Genomic DNA, 20,858 nt, shown 5'->3' with positions numbered 1-20,858 from the left:
AGTGCCGTTTACTAGGTTTCTTTTTGTGCTTTTGCAAAATTTCTGGTCACGGCGAGGCGCAAGGTTTTGAAAGACGTAAGTGTTATTTTATATACATCACGCTTGACAGACATGCTGAGATTCCAGCCACCCATATTGTATCATCGGATATCAAAGTATTGGACACGAAAAACAAGGAGCTCGAAGGCTGGGTTGCTTCTACCATCCTCTCTTGGCCAATTTCTCCTTGTCACTCATTTCCTGCACACTAATACCAACCATGGCTTCACCCAGATTCTCACTCAGCTCAGCCAGCTTTTTAGCATCGTTGAAATGCGTGACTGCCTGGACAATGGCACGAGCTCTCTTTCTTGGATCGCCAGACTTGAAAATGCCAGATCCAACGAAGACACCATCACAACCCAGCTGCATCATCATCGCGGCATCGGCGGGCGTAGCAACACCGCCGGCTGCAAAGTTGACCACGGGCAAGCGCCCCTTTTCGGCCGTCTCGCGTAGCAGCTCATACGAACACTCGAGCTCGCGGGCGTAAGCGCGCAGCTCGACTTCTGGGTTGGTTGAGGAGGTCAAGATGGACTTAGCGCGGGCGATGTCTGTGTTGACGGTGCGCATATGCTTGACGGCCTCGACGACGTCGCCGGTGCCGGCTTCACCCTTGGTGCGGATCATGGCAGCGCCCTCTTGGATACGGCGCAAAGCCTCGCCGAGGTTACGGCAGCCGCAGACGAAGGGGACTTTGTAGGGGTGTTTGATGACATGATAGAGGTGGTCAGCGGGAGTGAGGACTTCAGATTCGTCGATGTAGTCGACACCCACGGCCTCGAGGATCTATGGGGGTATCGGTGTTAGTTTTTTCAAGATGTCTTCCCCCTTGTCAGAGGGATTGTGGGAGGCAGGGCGGTGGGCTGGCGGTTACCTGGCACTCGACAAAATGGCCTATTCTGGCTTTGGCCATGACAGGAATGGTGACTGCGTTCATGATCTCCTTGATCATGGTGGGATCGGACATGCGTGCCACGCCGCCTTGGGCGCGGATATCTGCTGGAACACGCTCTAGGGCCATGACAGCACAGGCACCGGCCTCTTCAGCAATGCGAGCCTGAAGAATGGAATCGTCAAGTCAGCATCGAGTTCACCCGGCCAATTGCTATTGGGGGAAGAGGTATACCTGCTCCGCATTCACGACGTCCATGATCACTCCGCCCTTCAACATCTGCGCCAAACCGGCCTTGACGACAAAGTCGGTGGGCGCAGCACTACCATTGGTAGCGCCTTGGGAGCTGTCTGTTGCCATTGTGAAGCGTGGTAATGCGACAGAGGGAGACTGCAGGTTGGGTGCTATCTGTGCAGCGGGAGTTGGTGAGAGAGGATGGGAGTGCGGGGCGGGGCGGCACGTCTTTATGGCTCCGGCGGTGAGTCACGAACGGCGGGATAATGGAGAACTGCGCAAAATGGCGCTTTCAAGGGGCTCTGATGGCGTTCTGTCGTCCTCCGGGGATGTGCAGCGAAGGGCGTGAAGCAAGAATGGCAGATGATGGAATGCGCAGCGCAGCATCCCCGCCGCGGCGCCCGCAACGTCCGTCACATTTCCCGTCAGATTTTTTTTAGAGTTTGCTCGCAGGAATCGCCTTTCCCGACAGCCACCCTGGCCTGGGCATCTGATGACTGTCTAGCTTCACGGCGCTCTGGCTCGCCCGCTCGAACTCCCCGGCGTTTCTCTCCTCGCCTCTCCGTACCAGCTGCCACCCCGTGAATATCCGCTTGGCCGCGGGGAAGCGGTTGGCCTCGTGCTTTGCGTGTCGTCGCCGGCCTGCCGATTGCACGCGTGCAGAAAGCCGACCGCAGGCGTGGTCGTGGGCACCTCAGATGGCTTGTGCTTGTCGTGATGGTGTTGCCCAGTGGATGACATCGCCGATGCGCCGTGGTTCGTTCTCGCTGCCCTAAACTGCGCCGTTAACTAGCCGACTAGCGCAGCGTACCATCGCTTTCTTGCCTCTCAATCGGCGCTCTGCGATTTACCACCTTAAGTGCTTTGGTTTCTCTGGCCCCACGGTGAACCAATGCCGTCGCCACTTTCAATAGCCTAGTTACATATTGCATTGCTATTGATTAACTACTGGCCAGCTCCTCCATGGAACACACAACGGCCCGACATCGATTCCGCGTCACTGTCCCTTCCATGATCCCATCCCTACCCAATCTAACATAGCTTTCTCCCTGTAACTAAGTCTGAAGTCACCCTGCCCAGGATGCTGAAGACGACTCTGATTACGGCGACTACTACGACGACGATGTGGATGTCGAATGCTCTTTTATAGAGTGCGTGGAACACGGTTTTCAGTACAACAGCTCAACTTCATGTTATGCGATCCGAAACGGCGATATGCTGAATCAGACTTACTGCATACCCGCGGGCCATAAAAATCAACGTTATCAGAGTGATGTCCAGCACCCACTTAAGGTGGGCTGGCACGAGTAGATCGTAAGCTCGGCAATGGTGGATTCTCCACTGTATGGAAGGCCTGCGACCTAAAGACTCAGGGAGATGTTGCTCTCAAAGTCCTTGGTTCAAAGGTGTCTGGAGAACAGGAACTCCCTGTGCAGAAGGATATTCTTCTCCAAAGACACCTCCCATGTCCTCTTACAAATACACATTCATGCCTGGTGGAAGCATGGAGAAAAGAAGACCGAGTTACGTCAATGGATATGCTAACTAACTTGCGGAGGGAGATTTTATTCCCTGGGGATATTGGCCTGTAAATGAGAGTCGGTGGCTTTTCAGCCCTGTATGGTTATCCACCTCTTGCATTTTGCTCTCCCGAACGACTCTATGGTATTGAGCTAATTCTTTCTCATGACATCTGGAGCTATACATACTTAAAAATTCCGATGCTAGTGAACAAGATATGAGTAGTGTCTTAGGTTACATGGCTCTAATAATGGTCATCACCAAGTGGCTAGTTTTCTGTCACGTCTCACCGTCTATATTTGTTGATCATTCTTCGGGTTATAGCTACTATATAATCCAATCAGCTGGGATTGAATCTCCCTATGATGTCTCGCAACACACTTGAACTGAGACAGTACATTGAATTAATTGTGGAATTGTTGGTCTTCCTGGCAGCTAGGATGCCCAACCATGGGACAAATAATGTCGTTTGGTCACACACATATAGCTCCACATGATTTTACCCCTACGGAGTACACATGTTTCTATGGCTATTACTTGCCTTGAGCTGCAACTCTGAATTCCTGATACCTGTTTTCAATGCTGATATATTTTACGTGTACTCCATTCATGCTTAACAGTGCCCACAGACGGCCACGGCACCTAAAATACGTCACGATGTTTGGAAACCTGTCCCATAAGCAACTGCATAGTGATACATTTTGTGTCTCTCAAAATATCTAGCATGCTCCCAACGGATATTTTATCAAGTAGCGTTTCAAATTCACGATACCTTTACCGTCAGAATGAACCAGCTTTCTATTTAAATCCTCCATAACCCAACACTACACTTGTTCTGCTGTAGTACTGGTTGGCTGCACATGTCCTGTGTGAGCACTTCCTCTGTTGATAACAGCTGTTGCTTTCTGGATTAGTTAGTTATACCATTTATATTAAAGATGTTAAGATTATCTATGTCTGTTCAGTTGAAATCCAGCCATATTCTCACTCTTAAGTGTCCTTTATTGTCGTCCTGGCTTGCGGGCACCCTGTTTCTCCATCCTCCCTTCGTCTTCGAGGTGATGCCTGTTTTTGCTTTCCGGGATGCCGACGCTTATTCTATCTAGCGCTCTATAAGCTCAAGTCGCCTAGTTACTTAATATATGGTAACATATTCACCAGTCTACACCTGGTAGAAACCAACTACTTGCTATATTTGCAACACAATGAAGTTTCGCCGAATATTTGCCATAAAGGGACTGTTATGTTACTTTTTGTTATATTCCAAAGTTATTTTGATTGAGATCCGAAGACATTATTCGCTATTATTCTGCATTGCAACGGCAGCCATTCCCCGAATTTTATTCTAGCTTGTTCGGACAAGATCAACTGTGGCACAGTGGAATGACCCACCAATGGCATTGACATGCTGGAAAGGACACATAATGGGCTCCATATTGAACTTTTCTTTAACCCACTCTGCAAACACCGTATCCTTTGCTTCCACCATGATACGGCGCTCATCTAAGCTGAGCGCGTTAAGAACAAGCCATGGAGACGTCATATATAAAGGCGGGCCCTCCTTGTTTTCTGGGCTAAAAGGATAGGCATAGAGTTCCCAGTCTTTAAATACAGCATGTTGTCGCAAGGTTTTCTCGTCGACTCTTTCAGGATGATAAACCATGAGTTTATTTCTCAGAGGTAAGATCGTAGCATCGATATGCATAGCGTGAGGGTCGTTTGTATTCAGGACCTCAACTGAATAGCCTTCTGGAATTACGGACCGAAGGTATTCGACACCTTTCATGTTGGTAACATTGCTGAGTTGCCCGATGATCACTTTGCCAAATCGCATAAAATCGGCGGTATCAAAAGCAGGCCGGCTATTGTTGATAGCCCAGGTATGAGTTCCATTGTTGTCGCAAGAATTGACATTATCGTAAAGGGTATCTCTACCCATAAGATTTGGAGCACGAATAACTCTGCTGGATCCGTCCTCCACAAGGGAGGCAAGAATATCGCCGAAAGCAAGCTCTACCTCATGCCTTCGGCAGCCCCAAGCAAATGGTGCTTCGATCACCGTGTTGCCAACGGTCATCAAGCTGTCTCGCGCCATGGATCCAGTGTAGCCGCCGATCTTAAGCCAGTTGACCTCATTAGGGCGGTAAACACGAATACCCTCACGCTCTAAAATGCAGGCAAAATAGTCCAGCTCTTGCTGCGCTTTCTCAAGAATCTCGGCGGGGAAGGGGTTTGATCGCTTAAACTGGTGCTGGTGCTCATCTGGCATCGTAGCTTTAATCATATGCTCGGGCTCGGAGGGGAAAGCAGAATGCTCTGCGCGCCCAACAATAACTGACTGGAGCGGAGACCACTCATCTTCAGCACAGACCAAACTTGGTTTTATAGCTGGCATGATTAAGGTGTCAATGAAAAGATATTTGACAAATTAAAGGGACAATGGGGTGTAGGTAGGAAATGTTGCAGCAAAATAAAAATGTCCTGTCCTCCGAGGGATTGTACCAGCACCGAGGTTTTATCTCTCCAGAGTAAAGTGTCAAACTCTTCAAATGCTCTGGAAAATCAGCCCCCAAACTGGTAATTGCTAGCGATTAGGAATCGGCCTACATCGCCTCGAAGACGCTTCCATTTGGTCGGCTTGTCTAACGGGGAACCTGAGTTTTGGTGGCATTCTGAAAGCCATATCATGCCTAGAGTTCGGCCATTGCAAGGCTCCAGCTGGGTATAGGTCGCGATTAAGGCGGGCAGTGCATTTCCGAAGCATTGTGCTGGCTTATCACACTCGCAGCACATGTGGGATGCAACCTAGGAGGCGGGGATGAAAGGAATCCATGTTGTCCTAGCAAGAGCTCCAGTGCTAGATAACTAATCTGTTACGGAAGAGACTAGGATCGAATTCTCCGCTCATTACGAGCTTTGCAGTACAGCATGCAGGCAGGATCACAATCGCTGGCTGGAGCTTGTTGTACGGGCTTCTCCACCGCAGTGCAGGGGGCTTGAGGGTACGGAATACCAGAGGACGTGTCAGATTTGGCCGTTGGACGGTTTCTGGTTCTGGATAAAACGTGTTCCCGACGGAGGTTCTAAGTTACTCCGTAGTTTCAATTGAAACCAGAAGGCAGCCCAGCACCTGCAAGCCGTATCGCCGAGGAGAGAGCCTAGGAAAAGATCGCCGTGGAAGTGTTGCTTGCTGCAATGGGATGACGTGTTGTGTTTCGCACGGATGATCTGGCTTCGAAAATCTGCATCCAGGCCACTACGATACGTGGAGGCGTCGGATAGAACGTTATCATCATGGAACACTCGGTACACCGATCTTGTTGGTGTACTCCGTACATGAGCTCCACATATGGTGAGAAACAAAAATTAATTACAGCTTCGTGAAGATCATCTCGCCTTTCAGCCCGATTGGGACGGCTTCTATTGAGCCACATTGCCACATCGGACCTGATTTCCCATCTCCCATCTCTGGAGTTGTTTCGATTTCGTACCTCAAGAGGAGGAAAGCCGCAAGCATTTTCAACTCCATGATTCCAAGAGCCTTTCCCAAGCATATTCTCGCTCCGTACCCAAAAGGAATGAAGCTGTTTTCCATTTGTCTGGCTTTTTCTGGCGATTGGTCTAGCCACCGTTCAGGGCAGAATGAATTGGGGTTGGTATATACCTTTGAATCATAATGAAGTGCAATGGTTGATGCTGTGACAAGAGTTCCAACAGGGAGGAAATAGCCCCCATAACTCTTTGTTGGATCTTCAATATATCGCTCCTGGCGCCCACTTGCCCCTGGGTTGATACGAAGAGCTTCACGCATGAACGCATCCAGTAAGCATGAAGCGTCAACATCTGCCCATTTGGGGAAGCCGTCGTCCTCGACTGGCAGGCGCTGAAGTTCACTCCGAATTTCCTTTTGCCAGGCTCTTTCTCTTGCTAGATGGAATATCATATATATAAGGCCCACCGCCACAGTTTCCTGTGCGGCGTTTATATTGTCATATAGTTCAGCCGCAATGTACTGTGTTGTTAGTCCATCCGGGTCTTTGGTCCTACAGGCAAGCATTCGTTGCAGTAGTGTGTAGTCCTCAACGGCGTCCACGTTTGCGAGTGCAGCCTGCAAGGTATTCCAGTTCCAGGTAGCCATCTCGTCCTCGGATTTGAGACAAAGACGCAAAGTGTCGGGGAGAATTTGACTTGCTATCTGGGTTGGAAGGATTTGCAACGCTTTCGAAGCCACCCAAGCAATGAATGGAAAGTTGAACTTGAAGGGCCCCCACATTTGCGCTTGTTTGATTCCCAGAAGAATCTTTCGCTCGAAGCACTGATTCTCAATGGTCTTCGCCCCATACTTCGACCCAAACAGAATATGCGTGATGTTGTCGAATGCGAAGCAATTGAACAAAGGGTACGCGTCTAGAATTGCCTTTCTGCAGCCAGTGTCAATCCTGCCCGACTGCTGTTCGATTGCTATGTTAATCTGTGTCGCAAGTTTGAGTATATTCTCTCTGAGAAATTTCTCCGTGGTGGATTTAGTGATGCTTGTTTTATGATAGAACGACGAAATTAACATCCGCTTTCTTCTGTGTTCGCGATAAGGACCAATCGAGAACAATGGCCGTTCGCCGTAAACCATAAAATTCTCAAATAACTTGCTCTTTGTGTACTTCCCCGTCGTTCCGTATATCTCTCTCATCAGCTCTGGAGACGCGAAAGAAATCTCGCCGGGACGAAAGCAAATAACGGGTCCGTATTTTCGGTGCCATTCTGCAATTTTGTCATTGCGTCGCAACCAGAAATCATACCAAGCAATATAGTACCAGGATAACTTCCCAAACTTTGGACCTGGAATCTGGCTGTATGGCCCAAGGTAGAGCGGCCGAGCAACGAAAATATAAGCAAATACAAGAACTCCAGCGAGTATCAAGAGAAAACGAAAGTTTTCGCTCGCATCCTGGTTGTAGAGAACAGTCATTTTGCACTGGTAGCAGAATCTATAGCAGTAGTACAGGTAACAAGGCTGAGCATCCTAAAATGCAGAGCACGGAGTAAAGACAAAAAAATAAGTACCGGCTGCTTTGCGAATCGCTTTGTTCATGATACTCATTATCAGCTACATGAGTGTCAAGCCTGGCACCTGTGTGACACGGTATCGGCGCTTCAACGTGCCGTTGGCACAAAGTAACGTTCTGAATCGTAAATGTGAACTCTTTGGTGGCCAGCCTGCGAAATTGGCATCTATCGCATGACGATCAGATTACGATTCTTTCCGGATGAAAACTCTGTGGCGATATGGATGGATGTCAAACATCGCAGCTACTCCGTCATACGCGGTCTAGAGCATAGACACCCAGAACAAGGCACGGAGTACGGAGTATTAGTTAGTTGATTGTGGACTGGGTAGTATGCATGTCTCTTGTTCGCTTGCTCGCCTACTCCGTACGAGGCGAGGTACGGAGTAAGGAGTACGGAGTACCCGTTCATAAAAAGGAAGACACCGCTGTGCAAAACAGCCACAGGCCAAACAGTGTGCACGAATAGAGATGTTTGTGTCGCCAGCCTCTCGGTTATTGTCCGTCTTACCGGGTGTTGGAGAAGATCGACAGGGTTAAAACGCCTGCTTGCAGACTCCGTATTATCGCAGGGACCCATTGGACCCCCAACTGGGCCCCGAATTTGGAATTGAACCGTTCTTCGGTGTCATTTACGGAGTGCTTGTTGAATACGGAGCACGGAGTAGTTACGGAGAGCACCCCTAGCCAGCCAGCCACCCAACCAGCTCGGTCATGGCACCGCGTGACGCATGTCCGACTCCTCCCATAGTTCCTCAACAGGAGATTAGTTATATCATTATTTTACCTGAAGCGAATGACGTGTGGGCAAGGTACGTGATTGCGTTCCTTGTGGCTGGTTCCACAGCCCACAGTGAGCGCTTGCATAACCAACTAGAGTTAGCTACTGGTGGTGCATGCTTGTCGAGAGAATCAAGCCCAGCCCAAACCACTTGCGCAAGCCACCACAACTATAAGCCAGGGGCGGGGCCACTTGAATTGTTTCTGATGGCTACCTCTTCCCGATAGGCCGTTTGTGGTAGCGCAGATCACGTCCAGAATGAGATTTCAGCGGTCCTCACCGACAAAAGACCCTATCATAAGTGGTATATTCTCATCCAGCTGCTTTCACCCCAGTTGGAGACTTTCGACCTGAAGACAGCAACGTCCCATTAAGAAGGCTAAGTAGGTATCATGCTGCTTCTCGTGGGTGTCTCTATCGCAATTGCAATTGCCCTGTATCAATGGGTCCTCTACCCACTCTACCTTTCTCCGCTTGCGAAAATACCCAGTGCACACCCTCTTGCCGCTGTAAGTTCGTTATGGATCCAGTGGAAAAGATTGACGAACAAGGAATTCGATGCCGTTGTCTGTGGTTTTCGACAAAAAGGCCCTTATATACGGTTGGGACCGAGCGAAGTAGCAGTCAACACAATGGAAGGCGGCGTTAAGAATATTTACGGCATTGGCAGTGACAATTTTGACAAGTCTCCTTGGTATAACTTTTTTCAAAACCACGGGTAAGATTCTTGCTATTGCGGATGTTTTGTTGTTGGGTTCCTGACACTCAGGATAGATTTCGTAATACGTTCTGTGCGCTAGGAGTCGAGCATGCTGTACATAGGCGGAGGATCAGTGGAGTATACTCGAAGTCATTTCTGCAATCTTCTCCCCATATCCGAACGATTTTAGATGCAGTAATTCAACAGCAAATTCTTCCCATATTGGCTCGCAAGGCTAGAGAGAAGGAACCGGTTGACATCTTGGCGTTGAATCTAGCATATGGCTTGGATTTTATTTCTGCGTTTATCTTCGGGTTACCTAGAGGAGTCAAATTCCTAGAAGACAAAGCCAGCCGCGAGGCGTGGTTCGATCTATACGACCAAACACATCCTTCTGACAACATGTTCTGGCTCACCGAATATCCCACGCTCTCTAAAATCTTGACCCTTTTTGGAATCCCTATGATACCCAAAGGGTTCCATCAAGCAAAAAGAGAGCTAGAAGCGTGGGCTATGAAAAGGGTAAAATTAGCAGAGGACGTGCTTTGTGAAAACCAGACGGATGACAAAATCCGTCCTGGAAACATGCCGCTGTTGTACCACGCTCTCAAGACTGGAATGGAATTGGAGAAAGGAATAAAATTGAATGGCAGATTTGCACCCGATATTTTTCAAAGGCGTGAACTCGCAAGTGAATGTTTAGATCATCTCGGTAGGTTCCATGTCCCTCTTCTTCCCTTTCGACAGGAACTGATAATTTTCTAGTGGCCACGAGGGATACCTTTGGTAAGTAGAGCTTTTCTGAATTTTTATATCATTACTAAGATAGTAGGTATCACCTTCTCGTATGTTATCCTCAATGTTTCTCGTAACCCCAAGATCCAAGAAGAACTTCGACAGGAACTGCTGTCGATCAAGCAGCCATTTCAGTACCATGATGGAAAACATACAGAACTACCAACTCCGCAGGATTTGGAATCATTGCCTCTTTTGAACGCTGTCATTCGGGAATCTCTTCGCCTCCGAAACACGGCTCCAACGCTCAACCCTCGCATAACGCCAAGGGGGCGCAGGGTGACCCTCGGTCCGTGTGATGATGTTCCAGCCGGCACGCGTGTAGGAGCATATGCCTGGTGCCTTCACAGAAACGAAGAAGGTTACCCATATGCCAGCACCTGGAATCCTAAAAGGTGGCTAGTTGATGCTAAAGATCCAATGGCTGGGGCTAGGGAACGGTGGTGGTGGGCATTTGGCAGCGGCAGTCGTCAATGTTTGGGGCAGAATTTAGCCATGGAACGTAAGTAGTTCTAGCGCATTTTGAGGGAAAAGTGCTGATGGTTTGATTTCGTGACAGTGATGAGATTTGCGGTGGCGGCAATTTATACCAATTTCAAGACCAGTATCATTGACGATTCGGCGTTTATTGGGGACGAAACTTTCGTCTCGGGCGATGGCAGCGAGCAGCTTATCCTTAGGGTGGAAAGAGTCTAAATATAAAAAAGCACTGGATATGTTCGTATTAAGTTGATCATCATCTCAGACGCGTGTTGTTAAGGTTCTTTAGCGCGAATTTGGTGTTCTGAGCTAACCCATTCGGGTAATTCTAAGGGTCTACCTAGGTAGCTCCAAAGCTTATAATTACGCTACGCTACATTGGGCCTAGCCCATTTCTGACTCATCCGAAGTGGAAGGTCTGAGGGTATGAGGCAAAAGTAGAGAGCGGTTGCTTATTGTTGTTGTAGGATGCAATGATTAATGATTTACGTGTTGTGTATTCGCGTTGCCCTTGTGGTTTAACTACCTAACTATCTAGTTAGTTAGTTAGTTAACTAGTTTCAGAGTAGTTAACTAGTGAACTAAGCTCGGCAGCTGCGGGGAACCAAGAACGCCGATGACGTCGGGCCGAGAGTCCGAAACCACGCCGCAAACCACATCTCCGGCGTTTCCAACCACTTTGTAAGCAATACGCTGTGCCCACGATTCTCTGGAGCATCTATTTCCTCGGTTTCTAATCGTTCAAGACCTAAGAAATTTTCGATACCCCCACACCCCTTCACCAATGGCTTCCCAATTCCTCCGTTTCATCCGTCGTCCTCTCCTCCTTTCCATTCCCCTCGGTGCTTCGGTGTTGATGTACACCACTCCCACGTCTGTGATCCGCTGTGACTATGCGACACGGGTCCCAGGACAACCAACTTGGTACACTACGCCATCGCCACTGGAGGGGTGCGAACGGCCATTTGGGTCCATCGAGCCACGCACAGTCCGACAGATTAGCTTAGGAAGCGTGCTTGGGTTGGTTACAGGCGTCGGTCTGAGGATATTTTCGAGAACTTTGACGTTTACTTTGGGGGCTGCGATTCTGCTGATTGAGGTTGGTCATACAATCGTGGCCGAAGCGCTGTTCATTGAGCCGTAAAGTAGAGTGTTTGCTGAGTGAAAATTTATCCCGTAGTGGGCGGCATCGAAGGGCTACAACATTGTGCCCACGGATTTCCTACAGAAATACGTGAAGTCTGTTGACGTACGACGCGCCGTCACTGAGAACTTGGCATTCAAAGCTAGTTTCGGAACTACATTGATGCTCTCAGCTTTCTCGGAATTCTAGGGGCATTGTCCTCTATGTTATGTCTGGGAGAATGATATGAGGCCAACTTTCGGTAGTTAGAAACCGCACAGAAGGTGCTTTACCATATATTGCATATCGGGGTATCGAGCATAGATTAAAGATCGGTTAGCAAATAGACACACGTCAGGTATTATTCTATAACCAAATCCTCAAGGACACTTTCCATCTCTTCTTGTGAAAGGGGAACACCAAGCATCTCCACACCACTTGAATCTATCTGGGAAACAACCATCTGGTGATCATAGAACTCTTTGAGTTGTGTTCGAAACATGAGTTCCGAGGAAGATATGAACTCTTCAGTGGCTTTGTTGAACAGTGAGCGCCATTCAATAGCAGCATCTTTTTGCCTGTTATTGGTATCAGGCTCATCGCCCTCCACATTTTCTGAATGTTGCTGATCCCCCATTATCATGAGAAGCTCAGTAATAAGGAGGCGATACAACTTTCGCGTATTCTCTGGAAGACTTTTGAGGACAAATCCTATACCTTGTTTTCCTCCTATTCGTCGAACTTTGCGTCCTAGCAAACTGTGAACTTCGTCTACAACGTTGAATTCTATGTCGTATGGAGAAAAGGTTGTACAGTCATGGAAGGCAAAGTTGAACTGGTCTCGTAGGCTGATATCCCATAAAAGTAAAAAATTTGGTGTATCAGCCGTGGCGACGAAGTTGATCTGGGGGAGACTGGCAAGGCGAGCCAAAAGGGCTTGGTGGGATTGGCGACGTAACGAAAATGCATCAATGGAATTCAAAAGGACAAGTACAGGTCGCGCTGGTGGGTTTGAAGCCAGCTTAGACTGTAGTAAATCTAGGACTTCAGTTGGCTGGGTTCCAAGTTTCGATGGAGCATTAGGGCCCATCACTGCTTTTATAATTGTTGCAAATACGGATCTGATAGTGATATTTGTTGTATAACCGTTTACGATCACGATAGGACAGGGTACCATATGCCGTGTATATTCCCAGTCCGCAAACATCTGCAACAGAGATCTCTTTGACCCATATCCATAAAGACACACATTGAATCCCTGGCTCAACTCAAAGTTCCACTGTGGAAATGATCGTGCATGTATCTCCAATAAAGACTTCTTATTCTTGCTATGTTTATCGGGTAATTTCTCCAAATGCTCAAAATACTCCTCGTGGGTCAAGAGACTTAAGTTGGAGAGGGTATTGTCCGACGTCAATACCGGTCCAGGGCGATTTTGGAAAAAGTACTTCTCGTGCGGTGGAATATCGCCCTCTGGAGTCGGAGTGCGCCGGTGTCTGGGTGCTCTGGGTTGTTTCCCATGGTTTTGTGACACACCGGGCTCCTCTGAAGCGTCACCTATCTTTTCAAGGGCATCGTCATTCTCCTGATTCCAATTTAGCTCATCTTCTGCTACATCATCATCTTGTATATCCCATATTTGCTGAGCTAGTTTTTCGTTTCCATCCCATGCATCATCGTCATTCGGGTTTAACAATACTCCCAAGCTCTTTTTCTTTGCAGAGCGGTCAGCATTTCTTGACCGAGACGGGGTGTTCTCCACGGCATTCAAAGCTCTGTTCGACCTTTTCGGGGTTAAACAAGCGGCGACTCTCTTAGACTTTGGGATCGGTAACTCGGCCGGCGAGCTTGTGGGCTTTGTATTTAGGCGACGTCTTAACCGTGTCGACGTCGAGCTCAGATTTGAAGTGCAATTGGCAAAATCACACTCGGCAGTATTCTCGGGGGTTGGTCTTCGTTTCTGAGGTGTTGTCGGTGCCTGTAGGGGATCCTCATCAGAAGAAGTTTGTTTGCGTTTCATAGCCTGGCGTTTGAAGAAACTGAGCGCGCCGACCTCGGGATAAGAGCAGGTTAGGTTCACGAAAGCTTATTCTCAATTGCGTCAAGTCTCTTGTTGAAAGCTAAGCCACTCGCCCTTTAAATCTGAAGATGTTTTTGGTACCTTAAAGGCATAAGGCCCGTAACAGAATTACACGTGATTGTTACAGTTATCGGGAGAAGTATTATCCGATAATATCCGAGCTGGCTGATTGGAGCTTGAGTCTCCTTATCTGATGCCGCTAAATCTGCCCGAAACTCAATTGTTATCAGATCCCAAAGATTCTGTTTCATCTTGGATTTTGACTCATGATCAAGAAGCTGCTGACATCGCACTTCTCCTCTCTGCTAGTTATTTGGGCGCACTCTTTTTGAGTAGCATCGCTGATATGGCACTCAGTGGCCCAATTCGCGTGACCTTGACTCACAACCCTGGAGCTTGGGCAGGGGTGGTACAAGCCATCACCCTTCAAGCTCGTCAGTACTCCACACCGATCGATTCCGCAATCCCTGATTCAAAGCGAAAATACATTCCTTCTTCTGGAACATATCCGCTGGGGTTCAGCGTTTCCGGAACCCATGTTGGAGTCAAGGCGTCAAATACTACGCGCCCTGACTTGGCAATTATCTGCTCTGAGGTTCCAAGCTCCGCAGCTGCCGTGTTTACGAAGAACAGATTCCAAGCCGCGCCCGTACAAGTGAGCAAAGAGACCTTAGAAGCTAGCGCAGGATATGGTATTCGTGCCATTGTAGCCAATGCCGGCTGCGCCAATGCTGTTACTGGGAAAGGCGGGTTAGAAGACGCAAAGTCCATGAGCGTCAAAACGGATGAGTGTATCGGACATGATTCTACAGGAGAAGTCAAACATTCGAGTACTCTAGTTATGAGTACAGGTGTAATTGGTCAAAGGTGTGTTGTATCTTGGCCCGGCTCAACTCTTCTAACGTATGCTTTAGACTGCCTATTCAGAAGATCCTCTCGGGCATTCCCACCGGCTACTCGAACCTTTCCTCTACTCACGACGCATGGCTCAGTGCCGCTCGAGCAATAACTACGACGGATACATTTCCGAAACTCGTATCCCAGTCTTTCACTCTTCCCTCGTCCCCTAAACGTACATATAAAATTGCTGGGATAACTAAAGGCGCCGGAATGATTCATCCCAACATGGCAACCCTTCTTGGCATAATTTGTACAGACGCACCGATCGAGCCACCCGCCTTGCAAACTCTTCTCACTCATTCCGTTGCTCGTTCGTTTAATTCTATCTCCATTGACGGCGATACCAGTACAAACGACACCGTAGCGATTCTAGCAAACGGCGCTGCAGGTGGTGAACAGATTTCCTCTCCTGCGACCCCCGATTACCAAAAGATGCAATCCGTTCTAACAACGTTCACTCAAGCCCTAGCGCAGCTGGTTGTCCGAGACGGGGAGGGAGCGACCAAGTTTGTCACTGTGCGAGTGAGGAACTCCCAGTCATACCGCGACGCGAAGCTCATTGCATCAACAATTGCCCGTTCCCCTCTTGTGAAAACGGCCCTGTATGGTAAAGATGCAAACTGGGGTCGTATTCTTTGTGCTATTGGCTACACCCATGGAATTCAGCCTGACACGGTCATTCCTCAGCAAACAAGTGTCAGTTTCAGGCCGGTAGATGGAAATCCTGAACTCAAGCTCCTTGTAAATGGGGAACCAGAGGCTGTGGATGAAGAAAGAGCGGCTAAAATATTGCAAAATGAAGACTTGGAAATCGTTGTTGACCTTGGTCATGAGTCAGATGGCGTGGAAGATGCTCTTTACTGGTTTTGTGATTTTAGCCATGAATACGTTACTATCAATGGTGAGTATAGAACGTAGGATGCAAGGTTGAATCCAGAGTGATTGTGACCCTGCGATTGCATTTATACCGGAGAAGCTCGATTTATCATTCAGTCCGGATTCTATGCCACATGTCAAACTACGAAGTACAAGTCCACACGTTGTATATACACAGATAGCAGCATCTACTTTTAACAGACCATGCTCCGTTAGGAGAAGAAATCAAAAATTCATGAATATTGGAACATTGGTTGTTGGTCGGTAAGCTCATTAACTGCCCACAGCTCCCACGCCATCGAGGTGCACCAGAGCCAAAAAAGACTTTCAGAAAATACCATCCACTGTACACTAATACAGACCAGAATATTGAAAAAAAAATTGTTGTTAGAAGAATAGCTTTGCCATACATTTAGGGGCAAGATTATTATTTAGTTACCAGGCACAAGACCCTTCAGGCCTGCGCCAAAATCACCCTCCCGGGCGGCGATTTCAAAGTAGCCGTATATGATTCTAATAAATGTCAATACATCAAAAATCAACTTGAGAGCAGTAGACTTACGTTACAGCCAGGAGGATACCAGTGCCGCTTCCCAAAGCGCCCAAGAGGTCGCTAGCCACGGACAAAGCACCAATACAGGCTCCACCAAACGCCGCGGCAGTGGGGATCACGCGCTTGAGCTCTTTATACATGCTCTGTTCACGATGTCCGGCCATGACAAGCCCCTGGTCCTTAAGCTGCTTCGCTACATCACGAGGGGCAGATCCGGAAACTTCAATCCAAGTCTTGGAGAAAAGAGCACAGGCGACAAGCATGAAAGCAATGTAAACAGCAGTGTGGATGGGATCCAAGAGAGCTTCCTTAAAGTTAAGCGGTGGGGACATGTAGTAGGCAATACCAGAGGCAGCATGGAGCTGGGCGGATCCTCCCTCGCGAGGTTCCCAGACGCCGAGGAGTCTGACTAGTAGGTTGTCCGAAAACCGAGAATAGAGCATTTGGCTGATCAAGAAGATGTTGGAACAGAGGGCAGACTGAAGCATGATCGGCATATTAGAGGTATAGAAAAGACGGACGGGGTAGGAGCCGCGCATGCCACGTTGGCGAGACGATTTGACTGGAATTTCAACACGGAAACCCTGTAGGTAGATAACAGCGGCAAATACAACCAAGGTGGCGATGAGATTCATAATATTTGGGAGGTTCTGGCGATAGAAAGCTTCATGCAAAGCCCGTTGTTTGTCTTTCCAGGTCAACAACAGGTGGAACAGAGCAATAACAGCACCTTCGAACTCCGGTCCTCGGCCCGTATTAAAAGTGGTGGGAGAGAAGGCCTTCCACATAATCGACTCGCAAATGTTTGTGGCGATGAACAAAGAAATACCGCTTCCAAGGCCATAGCCCTTTTGTAGTAATTCATCCAGAAGGATAACAACAAGGCCAGCGACGACAAGCTGTACAATGAGCAAAACGCAGATTCCAGCTCCAAGATCACTGGGCTGGCCATAAAGGCCAGTAAGAACATAAACACAAGCTTGACCGAAGGATAGGATGATCGCAAAAAGCTTTTGGGCAGTTTGGTAGAGTTCGCGGTCGGTTTTGAGATCCAGGTTAACGTCAATGAGGTGAGTTCCTGCAAGAAGCTACAATTGATAAGTTCGGATGCAATAAGTACCTAATAAAACGGTTAAACATACCTGGAATACCATGCCAGATGAGATAATGGGCGTGATACCCAATTCCATGAGCGTTCCGCGATTACTAGCCAACATCATTCGAAGCCAGTAAAGAGGGTCGGAGGTGTCCGACGAGACAATTCCATAAAGCGGCATTTGACTCATCACCAAGAAAATCAATAAAGTTAACTATATCGACATATTAGTTAGAATCTATAATAGTTGGTAGGAAATGATTTGCTTGTACCCCGGTCCACATCAACTTCTGGTTAAAAGGCACCTTCGTCTCCGGGGCTGCCACCTCCGGAAGGAGGGGCGTGAAGGGCTTGATCAAGTCGAGGAAACGGACTTCACATATTAGTCAATATACACAGCCCGTCAACTACAAGACCCGCCTCAATTGCTTCGCAAAAGGGCCAGCACGTGGGCGTAGACTTACGGCCGCTCATGATGGGTGGCTTGTTCCTCGATTGAGCCGCGAGAAAGGCAAGAAATTAAAGAACACAGCCCGGAGAAGCCAGCGGAAATGGTGAGCGCAGTTAAGCACCGAAAAAGGGGGGGGGGGGGAGGAAAAGGAGAAGAGGAGACGTTGCGGACGAACGACAGAACTGAGAGAGGTTGGGCGAGATTTGTGGATGTTCGAAGTTGCTTGTCCACCAGGCGCGCTAACGCCGTTGAGAGGACACTCTGGTCGCATTGCGGTTTGCTTAGTCATGCCCCTTCTAGGCCCCTGAGTTGGACGAAAATATATCCACGCTGAGCCATCAATCGGAGCCATGAAACGCAAAATGTGGGTGCAAGAGAGAATGTAACAGTTTTTGCTATGCTAATTTGAAAATCTCTAGAATTACATCTACACTTGTCCCCCAATCGCACACAAACAATCTGAAAAGCTCCTCGCTAAGTCGACCATCAGCTCCTTTGACTGAGTGCATTCCATTCAACTATGGATGCTTTCCATTAATACTGTGTCAAACATAGCTTGAAAGAATATGCTTCTACCATTCAACATGGTGGCTCATCTTTATTCCTCACACAATGATTGACTTCAAAACCATTGTTACTGGAACTATTCAATGTTGATATACAATTAAGACCTGTGACATATATTTTAGTTTATAAAACAAGGGCCAATACCAACTAACTACAAATTGTGATAATACTGACTTGCTTCTGCAGATAATATGGAGCAGGCACGATCAAGCCTCTCTGCCCAGTCGTTCCAAATAAAAAGGTAAGACCCTCATCGAACACGATGGAACAGACACTGATTTATGCCGTCATGATCATGGCATGAAGTCAATATCTAGTGGAATTCATTTTAAGTGTCTTCGGTCATTCTTGCACAGGCTAAAACCCAGTCACATTCTCACCTATCCCTACCAACTTTCTAGGGATAAGGGTAAAAACAAAGATTGTTCCTGACCTCGAATACAGGAGATATCTACTACATCTCAAGACAAGAATTTCAAACTATCCCCATTACAGTACTCCGAAGCAACTGTTGGAAGCCAGCAGACGCAACCAAATTCATTCTCGGGATTAACATCCATACTGACCATTCGATCTCCTCTTTGAACGCAAACTTACACGGCAGAGCAAAAGAAGAGTCACATTTATCACAGAAGACAGATGTGTGCACTGCAGTAGATGAGAAGAAAGAGTGTCATGTCATCCGAATCTTAAAGGCCGACTTTGAGAGAAGAATTCAGGCCATCCGAAAAGAGAGGGACTGGCATGAAGCCGAAGCAAAACAGTGGCGTGAGGCGGCACAAGAGGCAGTTTATGAAATAGTTGGGCTAGAAGATCATTGCCATCTTCTCCAAAAAATAAGCCCCTGTCCCAAGTACAAAAAGACTTGCCCTGAAGCAAGAATCTGGGTACTTTAAAAAGGTTCTGACTCGGTATGGCGTCGAAGTTGGCCCGACAGATCCACATGCCAACCATGAGGCTTGCTTGACAAAGAAAGGAGTAATGCCAATCAAAGACCAAATACTGGGGGACAGCTCGGATTCTAAATCAGACGACACTTCAGAGAATTCGACGAGATGCAGCCCGGCATCTTCCAGAGAAACCCTCACTGATGAATTTGAGGTTAAGGCTAACAATTTTAGAAATGAATTCCATGCCTACAAAATGGACCAGGTGAGCTTGGTGAACCTAACCAACATACAGCCACAACAGTCAAAGGAATCATGGCCCCGTATGCAACCTGTTCACACTGAGCTCCAAGGCATGGATGAAGATGTAGTTTTCTTAGAGAGATGGATTGCAATTAGAACGAAATTATTTAACAGGCTCCTGCAATGTCGCAAAAGACTCCAGCCCAAGTTCGCTGATGGTAAATACGAAACACTTTCGTATCTCTACAGCCTCAAAGACACTATGCAGCTAATCCATCACGATCGTCCAAGTCGGGAAACTTTCTTGTGCGTCGCAAAGTTTGTGGCCGCTACTCTCGATAGAAATGAAGAGCTGGAGCAAACAATCGAGAGTCTTGTCTTGCAATTAGCTGACAAGGGCCGCTGACATATTGTTGGTACTTAGATATGAGCTGCCACACATTGATCGAATATCTTGGGGCGAAAGAGAGCTGACATTATGTATATAATGTTAAGAGTCTGTGAGAAGGTAGGAGGTGAAAGGCGGAGAGTGAGCTGCCAAATATACACGCCTCCCAATACGATCTTTGCAGTATCGGCCACTTCGCCAATCCCGCAGGGAAAGAATAAAACGAATGTGAGTAATAATAGAAGTGTTGTGTTTCTTCATCGAACTGGCAATATAAAGAACGCTTGAATCCATATCAGCAATGGCTGAAGGATTAGCCTAGCTCCCATTTTTAGCCATGCCACTCTTCCTGTCATTCTGGTTCTCTTTGTCAGGCATGCTTTTAGCCAATGCACGCCGTCTTTCTAGAAATCCCATCCGCGTAAGAATGTACCACCCCACCCACGCCCAGACCCACACTGTCAATCCAAGGAACGTAGTCACCATCAAAATTGGTACCAACACCAGCAATGCTAGTCCCACACACACGGCTGTGAACAGGAGCGCACATATTGAACCAATGACGATCGCCGTTGCGAAGGAGAAGAATAGCACGCTGACAATTTGCAAGATCAAGAGGGCGAGCGGGATGCCCGAACATAGGATTTGACAGATAAGCAAAGAGGCAAGTAGCGGTCTATTCCGGCAAAAGACATTTACACGATATTGGACGTCCGCTCGTCGCGCTGGAGGAATAACATAGTCGAGGTTGGAGCGCAGAGTGGATCGAACTGCAGAGGCAACGTTGCCGAGGACGGATGACCGATGCGAGGAGTCAGTTTCGTATCCCATAACCGCGAAAATTGTTTTTAGTATGACCTTTGCGTGCTTAATGACAATAAAATGGAATTGAAACAGCCTATATATGGCACTGATGAGAGTGGTTGCAGGAGTTGGCAGCCGTCGTCATCAATCACCGGCAGTCCCAACATTCGGATCCACGCTCAACAGGTAGGTACCTTGCGTGTCGAGATTCTGTCGAGACACTAACTACAGGTGCCGCGCTACAACAAGAGGAGTAGACTATGTTGGCTATCCAAAGCTTGGAATCTAGCTATGGCTGCTCCCAGCACCCTTTATGCGCCCTCAAACTGGCGCGCCAACCCGCGACGCGAAGACACGCCCAGCAATCATCCCATCATGCAAC

At 47.9% G+C, this 20,858-nt stretch overlaps 9 protein-coding genes across 9 annotated transcripts; 4 read left to right on the top strand and 5 right to left on the bottom strand.

The window, feature by feature from the left end:
• Nucleotides 1–198: 198 nt before the first annotated feature.
• SNZ1 (Pyridoxal 5'-phosphate synthase subunit snz1) lies at nt 199–1,294 on the bottom strand (the record flags this gene model as incomplete). The annotated part of the gene is made up of 3 exons (XM_049250114.1): nt 199–828; nt 917–1,099; nt 1,169–1,294. The coding sequence occupies 3 exons, from the start codon at nt 1,292–1,294 to the stop codon at nt 199–201; spliced, it is 939 nt and encodes a 312-aa protein (XP_049111274.1).
• Nucleotides 1,295–4,034: 2,740 nt separating this feature from the next.
• On the bottom strand, nt 4,035–5,084 carry LOZ57_001020 (uncharacterized protein; the record flags this gene model as incomplete). The annotated part of the gene is made up of 1 exon (XM_049250113.1): nt 4,035–5,084. The coding sequence occupies one exon, from the start codon at nt 5,082–5,084 to the stop codon at nt 4,035–4,037; it is 1,050 nt and encodes a 349-aa protein (XP_049111273.1).
• A 975-nt stretch (nt 5,085–6,059) lies between these two features.
• On the bottom strand, nt 6,060–7,655 carry LOZ57_001019 (uncharacterized protein; the record flags this gene model as incomplete). The annotated part of the gene is made up of 1 exon (XM_049250112.1): nt 6,060–7,655. One exon carries the CDS (start codon nt 7,653–7,655, stop codon nt 6,060–6,062), a length of 1,596 nt encoding a protein of 531 aa, XP_049111272.1.
• Nucleotides 7,656–8,925: 1,270 nt separating this feature from the next.
• On the top strand, nt 8,926–10,724 carry LOZ57_001018 (uncharacterized protein; the record flags this gene model as incomplete). Its single annotated transcript, XM_049250111.1, has 5 exons — nt 8,926–9,251; nt 9,308–9,945; nt 9,999–10,019; nt 10,066–10,530; nt 10,588–10,724. 5 exons carry the CDS (start codon nt 8,926–8,928, stop codon nt 10,722–10,724), a joined length of 1,587 nt encoding a protein of 528 aa, XP_049111271.1.
• Nucleotides 10,725–11,292: 568 nt separating this feature from the next.
• LOZ57_001017 (uncharacterized protein) lies at nt 11,293–11,841 on the top strand (the record flags this gene model as incomplete). The annotated part of the gene is made up of 2 exons (XM_049250110.1): nt 11,293–11,607; nt 11,689–11,841. 2 exons carry the CDS (start codon nt 11,293–11,295, stop codon nt 11,839–11,841), a joined length of 468 nt encoding a protein of 155 aa, XP_049111270.1.
• A 151-nt stretch (nt 11,842–11,992) lies between these two features.
• ORC2 (Origin recognition complex subunit 2) lies at nt 11,993–13,651 on the bottom strand (the record flags this gene model as incomplete). The annotated part of the gene is made up of 1 exon (XM_049250109.1): nt 11,993–13,651. One exon carries the CDS (start codon nt 13,649–13,651, stop codon nt 11,993–11,995), a length of 1,659 nt encoding a protein of 552 aa, XP_049111269.1.
• Nucleotides 13,652–13,904: 253 nt separating this feature from the next.
• On the top strand, nt 13,905–15,529 carry ECM42 (glutamate N-acetyltransferase; the record flags this gene model as incomplete). The annotated part of the gene is made up of 2 exons (XM_049250108.1): nt 13,905–14,578; nt 14,626–15,529. The coding sequence occupies 2 exons, from the start codon at nt 13,905–13,907 to the stop codon at nt 15,527–15,529; spliced, it is 1,578 nt and encodes a 525-aa protein (XP_049111268.1).
• A 389-nt stretch (nt 15,530–15,918) lies between these two features.
• Nucleotides 15,919–17,610, bottom strand: SEC61 (translocon subunit; the record flags this gene model as incomplete). Its single annotated transcript, XM_049250107.1, has 5 exons — nt 15,919–16,000; nt 16,050–17,128; nt 17,183–17,350; nt 17,409–17,509; nt 17,601–17,610. The coding sequence occupies 5 exons, from the start codon at nt 17,608–17,610 to the stop codon at nt 15,919–15,921; spliced, it is 1,440 nt and encodes a 479-aa protein (XP_049111267.1).
• Nucleotides 17,611–19,135: 1,525 nt separating this feature from the next.
• Nucleotides 19,136–19,690, top strand: LOZ57_001013 (uncharacterized protein; the record flags this gene model as incomplete). Its single annotated transcript, XM_049250106.1, has 1 exon — nt 19,136–19,690. The coding sequence occupies one exon, from the start codon at nt 19,136–19,138 to the stop codon at nt 19,688–19,690; it is 555 nt and encodes a 184-aa protein (XP_049111266.1).
• Between the last annotated feature and the right edge of the window lie 1,168 nt (nt 19,691–20,858).

The sequence above is a fragment of the Ophidiomyces ophidiicola genome (genome assembly GCF_022830035.1).
Source record: "Ophidiomyces ophidiicola strain CBS 122913 chromosome Unknown scaffold_2, whole genome shotgun sequence".
Lineage (NCBI taxonomy): Eukaryota > Fungi > Ascomycota > Eurotiomycetes > Onygenales > Onygenaceae > Ophidiomyces > Ophidiomyces ophidiicola.
The sequence above is the reverse complement of the archived record's forward strand: the minus strand, read 5'-3'. Positions and strand labels throughout refer to the sequence as shown.